Here is a 10266-nt window from a genome sequence, read left to right on the forward strand (position 1 = left end):
CACAATAACCCACAAAACAAAAGAAGAAATAATCAAAACTACCACATTACATGCACTAGTGATTTTAACAGATTCAAGGCTTCTGTCAGACTTTTCTTTTGATACATTTCCCAACTCACCTTGTCTCTTTTTAGTTCAAACTCTCTAGTAAAACATGACATGGCACATATTACAGTCAGGGGTCAGGTGCCCATCTGCTTTTCATTTTTACTGTGGTTGTAAGTTTTGTTTTTTACAGTGGGTCGTACCATATCAACTGAAAAACCACTGTCATCAGTTCACATGTCTTACCTCTGCTGAAGACAAGTACATATTCAATAAATGGTAAATGGTAAGGATTTTGTGTAAAATTAGGGTCAGTGCACTCATGCTAATGCAAAGTAAAACTGCATTGAGCTGTTAAAAATGGAGGGGTATTTTGAGCTGATGTTGGTCTTGTGTTTTTTCAATAGCCAATGCCAAAATTGAAAGGTCAACAGAGGCAAAATGGCCAATTAATGCTAATTTTATTGTCCTCTTTCTCTCTGGAAAGGCTAGGAGTTTTTGTATTTTATATATATATATATATATATATATATAACATATATATATATATATATATATATATATATATATATATATATATAATATACTATAATTGAGACACTTCAGAGACCCTTGGGTTGAAAGAGACAGACTGCTTGACAGACTAATAGTAATCTGCACTGCAGACTTTTTTTTTTATTTGTGAAACAAGCATAGAAGGCCCTTACATCATGAACATAAACAGTTTGACTGTATAAGCTGAAGCTGAAACTGTCTTATAAACAGGCATGTTTTTCAATCAGTGTGTCCTCCAGTCCAGCAGTCCTTCTCCCAGCAGAGGGCTCAACAGGACCTGGTCAACCAGAGCCACATCCCAGTTTGAATGTATGCGGCCCAAACTCCCAAATAGTTATTACAGAACCAGTGTGGCTTTCTAGAGTTTCACTCAGATTGGCCGTTTAAGGACAGGTTCTGATGCTTCCACTGTAGACCAAATATACATAGTCTCCGGTGCCTTGCATCAGGACTAACGCACCATCCCTCATCTGAATGACTAAAATGACAGCATCCGTTAACAGCTACAGTATATACTTAATCCACCAAATAGATTTATGAATCGTCAAGAAATTTATGGGAGTTTTTTTAATTGACCGATATTGTGGTTGCGGTTCAGTTATGTAACCATGTGATAACAATAGTCATAGCCTTGACAGCGAGGTAGGTCATGACTGTGGGGGACTGAGTGACAGAGGCCATGAGCTGTTGGAGAAGGTGTCTAAATCCAGCAATGATTGTCACACAGGAGATGGATGGCACACGCACTTTCATCACTTTCAGGACATAGTGACAGCATTCCTCAGAGGTGATTATCATGGAGTGAAGGGTACATTGTGTGTGTGTGTGTGTGTGTGTGTGTGTGTGTGTGTGTGTGTGTGTGTGTGTGTGTGTGTGTGTGTGTGTGGGCTTGTTTAACTATATTTATAAACCGGGAGTCCAGTATACTTGTGGGGTCCCGACAGCTTTGTGGGGCCAAAATGCTGGACCCCACAACTTTAAGGGGCTGTTTGAGGGTTAAGACTTGGTTGTAGAATTAGGTTATGGTTAGGGTGAGGGTAAGGGTTAAGGTTAGGCATGTAGTTGTGATGGTTAAGGTTAGGGTAAGGGGCTAGGGAATATTATTGCATGCATTATGTCAATGACGGGTCCCCACAAAGTGCCCTGTGTGTGTGTGTGTGTGTGTGTGTGTGTGTGTGTGTGTGTGTGTGTGTGTGTGTGTGTGTGTGTGTGTGTGTGTTCCACTCACCCGTGAGATGGTGAGGGGCAGACAGAAGTCCTTCCCTCCCTGCAGTCTGAAGCCCCAGGGGGCAGGGCCAGCTAGGGAGACACTGTAGCTGCTGCTCATGATTTACCTAGAGACAGAAGAAAATATATTTAACACTTGATTGTGTTTTAACCCATTTTAAGTTGGATAAAATCCACCAATATACATACTCCACACTGACATAAATATTACAAAACACAAGAGAGAATACAAAAGGAAAGAAAGAGAATACCAGGAAAAAGAGGATGTAAACAAACGAACAAACAAAGCGTATCACATAATTTACAATTGTCGTGCAGCCAACAACTGGCATTTAGAAAAGATGACTATTTTCAAGTTGAGCACTATAAACTGCATATTCTGCTAAACCCAAACAGAAGCAATCCTTTGATGAGTCTAGATTAAAGGTCTGCCATTGCTTGTTTTCCACCACTGTGTTCTAGGAAATCTTTTGAAACACAGTAAATATTTTACATTCTTTTGTAAATTGTAAACTCCAGGCCTGTTTTGGCTACTGTCACAGTCTTATAGCTATCTTAAACGTTATCACATTGAAGCCATCTTAATTCAAGTAGTCACTAGGCAATGCAATTTACAATGGGGGTAATAGTGAGTATGATATATATCATATATACTATAGTCTCTGAAGTGCTAGTGCACATGTAAACAAAAGAGTAAGAGATAACCTATAAAGATGTGTGCATTGCAGGATTTAATTTGCAACCTGAAGTCAAAGAGCTACCCGTAACCCAATGAGTGTTAAAATCCTTTGATGCAAAACTCATGCAATGGATTACTCCACTATATATACTATACACTATACTATACCATGGTTGTTAAATAAAAACGTTAAAAGCAACAAAAGCATTCATATATTGTCAATAAATATTTTGAACTTCAAAAATGAAAAAAAAAAACCATTTAAATGCAAATAAGCATTAAATGCTGTTGATGCATCCTCTAGCAAAATGGGGCTTGCCACAGTAGTTAAAAAAGAAAGAAAGAAAGGGATATTTAGAGAATGTAAGCACTGACTATCCTTTGTTTACCTTAAAAGAATCTCAGATCAGATCGACTGCATCTGCACTTTGGACCTATGATCTCAGCGTCCTTTAACTGAACCCGCTGCTTGTGAAATATGTTCCGACAAATGTACCCAGACAAAGACAAACTATATTAAAAAATAAACTTATATTATGGAGATACTCTATGCCAGCCTGCCCTTACAAGACATAGGAGGTTATAAAATCAAACCAGTCAAGTGAAGCATTTTGAAAATTAGGCATTGGAAGGAAAAGGCATCATATCTCCTGGGATAATTCTTAGAGCTAAAGAGCTCAGCTGCCAACCCAACATTTCATTGGAGAGCAGGTTTGCCTTGCATTTCAACATCTCAATGGCTAAATGCACCATCAACTACATTACCTCATGGATGGATACAAATACCATATCCAGATTATACATGTGTGCATTCAAATCAAATGGACAGTTCCAAAAGTTAAACACAGTGAAGACTATTTGGTGCAGTAAAATACTTCATGCACTATTAAGTTTCACTGGTTTAAGCCCTGCTTGTCATGCATTCCTTTTCCCCTGAAAAATGGAAGCTTTATTGCAAGCGAGACTGAGGTTAAGTACAGTCACATGTTTCAGTGCATTATTACATTTATTGGGTTAATAATTGAGGAAATTGGTAAACCATATTTGAAGAGTACACTTTAATATCTGGTATGAGTATTCAGCTAACAGACTGTAGTAAGTCTGTCTGTGTGCCTGTGAGCCTCTGTGCACAAGTTCAGAAAAAACACAGATCATGTGGAAAAATATCACCTTTGCCCTGCCCCAACAGGAAGGGTGGATGTTGACATGAAAACATGACATCAAAGGCTAACCCACAAGAATTATATGTCACATACAGTACATTGCAATTATATGGAAAAATGGGAAATGTAGACGCAAAGCTGAGTCTAACTCTGAACAGATGGGTTTATTGTTTGTGGTTATCAGAATTTACTTTAGAGACAAACTGAGAAGCAGAGAGCTAAGACCTATAGTTCTGATGTAATGAACTAAAGGTCTGCCCTTTCTGTTGAGAAAATTGGAAAAGATAGTAAAGGAAACTGTGGGTAAATAGGGGGAAGTTCATTTGGGGCTGAACTTAAGAGTTTCTTTTTAAGAGTTTTGATGACATTTGAGTATCTGCTCTTTTATTTCTGGCTTTGGTGAAGCTGATTTTACTTTTTCACTACATAATCTGTGGCTGGAAGAACGTGTGAATGTGACTTCTTAAACTAAGCAATTAACGAGTCATGTTTCCATCAACTTATGCGCATTTTGAAGTATCGCATTAGAAAATGTTGATGGAAACGGCAAAATTTGAGAAAAAAATGTCCTCAAATTCGAAAAAAGTTTTTAGCTTGAGGTGGTTTTTGCCTTTTTCGAAAAAGAGTTAATGCGCAAAATAGGAGATGGAAACAGCTTTGCTGAAAAAGTTGACGTAGTGACGTAGCGAACATGTAACTCACATGATTATAGTCCCGATATCCATCGGATGGGGGAAGAATCGTGATATGGGTCATATGCGCCATACACTTATGGCACAAGGTGTGTAGGCGTAGCCGCAGTCGGACTGATCAGTCTCCCCGAGTTGGTCAAAAAAGTGCCTTGGAAAATACCGAAGTGACGCAAGAAATAGGCCTTACAGTTGCTAAATCTGTCTTCATTTCAGATCGACAAAGGTCAGTTTAAAATATTTTCGTCAGATTTTGAGAGGCGTTCCACTCCACCAATCAGATTGGTCATTGAGTCCGACTGCCCGCCCTCCGATTCAACATGTCAAATCGGCCAAAATAAAGGCAGACGGCCCCTCCGACGGACGACGGCACGGAACACACCTAACAGACTCGAGTCACTGACCTCGCCAGACTGTCCAACGACCGATTATCGGGTTGGTGTGTCAGGGCCTTAAAAAGTTTGCTTAAAATTCGCTTGACATTTAGATGGAAACATGATTACTGTTTCAATGCCTGCCTTGAAAAAGAAATATTCACACACTTGTGCGCTGGGCAGTGCAGAGAAAACATACTTTCCTGATGAGTATTTCATGAATAATAATGCCTTGTCATCCCAGAGGCATGTTATTTTGAGGTTGTAAGTCATGCTGCCGCCACAATTTCCCTCAGGGACAAAGCACCACCTGCTGTAGCCCATCACCTGGTCAATTGTACGAGACACACATCAAATCAGAGGGTTGGCCTATTGTCTCACCATATCGCCTGGAGGGGAACTGGCTCTTCAAAGAAGCCAACAGAGAAGCCATAAAAGGGTGTGTGTGTGTGTGTGTGTGTGGGGGGGGTAAAATCACGTGTGAAAGTGATAGAGAGGGGGGGACACCTGGAAGGCACAGAGCACATACTGTAGCTCTACTATTTATGCAACATACACTTTCACAATCAAACCTAACACAAAAACACACGTGCACACATGCAGAATTTGCAGGTCTATAATAAGAAGGCAACCAATTAAAGACAGCTGTCTCCATCTTAAAGGTGACCAAGGGTTGAGGTGAGCCAAGACATTTCTTTTTAGGGAAATTACAAGGCCTCACCTAGTCCTGCATTGCCAGACCTTCCTGCACAGCACTGCGGAGGAGGGTCTTGCGAGTCAAACAGCATTCCGGGATAGGAGAAAAATGCACTCTGTTTTATTGGCATTTCTTGGGCGGCGCTAAGCGCCGTAAGGAGCCACGGCGCCTCTGCGAAATAGCCTCGGGAAGGAACTTGTTTTGGTGAAACGTGTACGTTCAAAGGTTGTTTTGGTCGTGCAACAAAAAACTCAGATTGGACAGATAGTCTAGCTAGCTGTCTGGATTTACCCTGCAGAGATCTGAGGAGCAGTTAACCATAGTCCTCATAAATCCACCAGAGTTTAAAATGCCAACACAAACATAGCCCAAGGTAACGGACATCTGGCCGAAATGGAGGACAGAATTTCGGGCGGCGCCAGAGCAATCCCGGAAGTGGAACGTTGTGTATATAGACTAGGCCACACCCAATGTATTGTCCAATTATTTAACCCTTCTGTTTAAGCTCATTACATTGCAGCAGCTGTACTGAGCCTCAATATAAGAAACTGGGTGACACAAGACACATAGATACTTAAGTTTTTTTTTTTTTTTTTACATTATTTTTTTGCCATTTTTAGGCCTTTATTCGACAGGACAGCTGAAGACATGAAAGGGGAGAGAGAGGGGGAATGACATGCAGCAAAGGGCCGCAGGGCCCGCTGCATCGAGGAGTAAACCTCTATATATGGGTGCCCACTCTACCAACTGAGCTATCCGGGCGCCCATAAATACTTAAGTTCTATTCAAACATCTTTTAACCAAAAGTAATGGTTTTATGACATGCTCTCATTGTTAAAAAAAATAAAAATAAATAAAACTCGAGGAATACACAGCATTGAATAGCTCTGTTACAACTATGTCAGTTGTTCACAATAGATTCTTTTAGTATTAGATTTCATAGCCAACTTGGACGTGTCTGTAAAACCACAAAAAATGTTGATGGTGAAATTTGGATCACACTCATGTCATACCCACATATCAGTGGCATTTCTTTTCCCTAATATGGAGAGAACAAGCATTAGGCTCATCTCATGTCCCTGCTTGTTTTGTAATCCCTAATGATATCATGCATAGGCATGAGCAGACACACCTTTCAGTGTTCCCAAACCGAGAAAAACAGTTGAGCCCTGCACAAGCATTTTATCAGCAGTACTTACATCAACCCTTTCTCTAAGCTCGTTCCAGTGTAATTCTGGTTATTTTCCACTTAGGCCTTATCTTTCAAGATCCTGTCAAAATGGCACTTTATTGTGCGTAATATTTCAGCACATTCACACCAAAAACAAGATAAAACACAATCCTTTCAGCAAAGCACAAATGGGACCTACTGACCAAGCTATCTACGGTCTCAGACATTTACATGTTCTTGTAGATGTTATTTTACCTTGCTTGATCTAATTAGTAGGTGGATTATCCAAATAGTTTGATATTGGATTAAGATGAATTTACAGTAATAATAGACGTGCTAACTTGACACATGCAGGGTTTTAGGGGGGATACTTGGGTTAAAATGTGGCATAACTTTGTATTCATAACTTTGCTTGAAAATTAAAACTGCTCACAGCCGAAGCATTCTTAATTAGGAATCAAACACAGGTCAACAGAGTTAAATGTACAGTAAGTGCCATCAACTAGCCTGAACTCCATGCCCTTTCCACTGCATGTGTCAAAATACAGCTGTGTTTCCTTCTAGTAATCTTTGCGTACTGGAAAGAAAATTTCTCTGAGTTTTGGTGAACATATTAGAGAGTATGATTTGCCAGAGTTTCAGACGTCATGCTCATTTCACAATGCTTCAGGAGACAATGTTGCCTGGTGACATCATTGCAGGACAGGTTGACTCCCAGAGTGGAGTATGTTTTCACAATGTGGTCTACTCTATACCTCACTTGTGTGCTATTACATTCATTATTTATTATTTTGTCAATACCAAAAGTATATTTAAATGAACAAATAACTAAACATAATTTTTTTGTTAGACGACACCATATTAAACCTAAAAAAAACTTTTGAACAGTAAAATGTAGGCTTATCGTTTAATATCCTTGGCATACCCAGTGTCAGTGGGACAACTTGTTCCAACCTAACTTTATTGGACACTTTTTGTACACCAACTGATTACACGTTTGTTCTAGAGCAAACTCTGTGCTCTTGTAACACGTCACACATTCAGTATAGCCATAACAACATATCTACTTTTCAAAAGCCTATTTAAATTCACTATAGTGTCTTAACTCAGTGTGTCAGTCTAGACCATTAAATATAATATAACTCATGGGGCAATACTTTAACATAACGTTTGAGCTTCAGTTGTAGTCATGGGACAAAGTGATAATTCCCCAGGTCGTCCTCAATCGTGTGTTTACTTTGGAGACCGTACATTAGCGTCTGTACAATCCAGCAGTTATTTTTTCTCACGGAAACTGTACCTTAATTTGTCTCAGTGGGTGTGACATAAAACACATTATTAGTGCACTTTTCTGACTTTTAGCCAACTTGTTACTTGTCAGTAAAACAAGTGTTATGAGTAGTAACGTTATAACAAATCGTTTTTTGTTTTTTTAAGTGGACAGGCTACATATTTCGATGCGCATATGTTCTTTTAATTGCAAATTTGTAACAGGCACATAAACCAGTAACATAATAACGGTAACACGAGCAGTGACTTTCCCTGTGTCATTATTTAAAATATTTAGTCATATCTACTGTACAGTACTCACGTTGCCTTGTGAAGCCGGGTCTGATGTGTAGAGAGAGAAGCGTGACTTTAGTCCGTCTGTTCTCAGTTTCAAAGTTAACTGGACTGAGCGGAACTGAAACTTCCGCATATAAACCAGCCCTATCCAGCTGCCGGTAGGAGGGTTCACGTTCACAGCAGTGTGTGTGTGTGTGTGTGTGTGTGTGTGTGTGTGTGTGTGTGTGTGTGTGTGTGTGTGTGTGTGTGTGTGTGTGTGTGTGTGTGTGTGTGTGTGTGTGTGTGTGTGTGTGTGTGTGTGTGTGTGTGTGTGTGTGTGTGTGTGTCGATTGAAGGCAGCACATTGGCAAGCATGGGCTTGCCACTGTGGGACAAAGTGGATAATCTGGCAAAGCGAGACTACTTAGGGAACACCAACACCCTAACTTTACCAGAAAGTCAAGCTCTAGTACCCTAACCCTGAGGGTGATACCCGACCACAATAAAGTTATGCAAAAAAGACTTAATCACTAACCTACCAATCTAAAAGTTGCCGTTCATTAAGATGATTTTGCTGCAGCTAACGTTATCTAGCTAACCGAACAACCCCCACCTTGTACTCCATCATCGTTTGTAGATGTAATTCTTTGACATCTTCCCTAAATGTCTCTATATTTTATCCTAAAAATACAGTATCTTATACAAATATCTTTTTACTCTGTGATCCATGACCTGATTGGATTAAGCTTATTTTAAGCTAAAATGTGCGTTATACTGATAGATAGATAGATAGATAGATAGATAGATAGATAGATAGATAGATAGATAGATAGATAGATAGATAAGCATATTTTTGAGTCAAAGAAAGTTGTAAAGAAAGCATATTTGTCAGTAGTTATAGGAATGTATGAGGGAGATTTAGCCTATATTTAGGCCTGGAAATACGAAATGCATTACAGTTAGGCTACAATGCATCACATACATTAAAATACATTGTAGTTCAGTTTCTAGTCACAGTTATTTTTGGTTTTATTACTTATTTCTTCTTTATGTTGTGGTTATTTTGTGATTTGGATGCTTTAGCTGTGCAAATTTCTTTGGGATAAATAAAATGTACTCTATCCATTTATTGTATGCTGTACGGATTATAAAGCCCCTTGGAGATTTGTAATTTTGGGCAATATGAATACAATTATCTTGGCAAATTTCCACATCAATTATGTGTGTGCATGTCTTTTAGGATTGCATTGAGTGTTTTCACTTTGCATTTGTGTGCTCTTATTCCCTGTAAAGTTGTTTGCAACGTTGTCAGGTGCATCATTATTATAATTTGTTTATTTATTTTCGAATATACATTTACTGTGATATGGCAGTGAAGCAGGTTTTTGTGGCATAGTGTTGGTATGCTCTCTGGTGGTCAGCAAATAAAGCACATGCTTCTCAGCTTATGCAGATACTGTGAATTTAAAGTCACTGAGCAATTTATGGCCCAGGGGTAAGAAATGAATAGTTTATCTTGCCCTGCTCAGCAAGTTTACACCTGAAGATTTCATGTTTCATCTTGTTGTCTTGTTTCTTGTCTACCTAGACATGGCGTCTCGCCTGAGGCTGAGGTTTTCATAAAGCCAACTCAAGGCAATGAAGATAAAAAAAAAAAAAGACAATTGAAATGAAAATTGTGAGTTGACCATGAACAGTTTTAATTAGAACAAAAATAAATTTGATAGTCAATGACGATAGTCCTTTACCAGTGTTTATTCCTGGCTCCACTATTCTTTTGTACTGATCTCTCAAGTTGTTGCTGTTACGTCACTGAGCTTTGGTCACTAACTTATGACTCGCCACACCTAGAATAAGCAACAATATATGACTCAAAATGTCAAAATATAAAAACAAGGTTTTAAGAAGGATGATTGTATTAAATGTCCATACAATTTTCTGTGGCTATACCTTTCCTAATAGCACCACCATCAGGCCAATATTTTCAGATGTACAGAAAAATATCAAACACTAACGGGCAGATTGACATTGAAATTATTGAGCACATTTTTGCTACCTAGAGGATGCAGATTAGTCATTTAATTAGTTAGTCAATCGACATTAATCAGCAACACTTTTAAT

General features: G+C 39.0%; 1 protein-coding gene across 3 annotated transcripts in view; it reads right to left on the bottom strand.

The window, feature by feature from the left end:
• pdlim5b (PDZ and LIM domain 5b) overlaps nucleotides 1-8299 on the bottom strand; it is a 39949-nt gene extending 31650 nt beyond the window's left edge. For all 3 annotated transcript variants that reach the window (XM_078270931.1, XM_078270930.1, XM_078270928.1), the window contains exons 1-2: nucleotides 8192-8299; nucleotides 1829-1934 (exon numbers count right to left, since the gene is read on the bottom strand). In XM_078270931.1, the coding sequence (XP_078127057.1) occupies nucleotides 1829-1927 (99 nt within the window). In that variant the 5' untranslated portion in view covers nucleotides 1928-1934; nucleotides 8192-8299. The remainder of the gene's footprint in view (nucleotides 1-1828; nucleotides 1935-8191) is intronic.
• Nucleotides 8300-10266: the final 1967 nt, after the last annotated feature.

Source organism: Sander vitreus, chromosome 16 (genome assembly GCF_031162955.1).
Source record: "Sander vitreus isolate 19-12246 chromosome 16, sanVit1, whole genome shotgun sequence".
Classification (NCBI taxonomy): domain Eukaryota; kingdom Metazoa; phylum Chordata; class Actinopteri; order Perciformes; family Percidae; genus Sander; species Sander vitreus.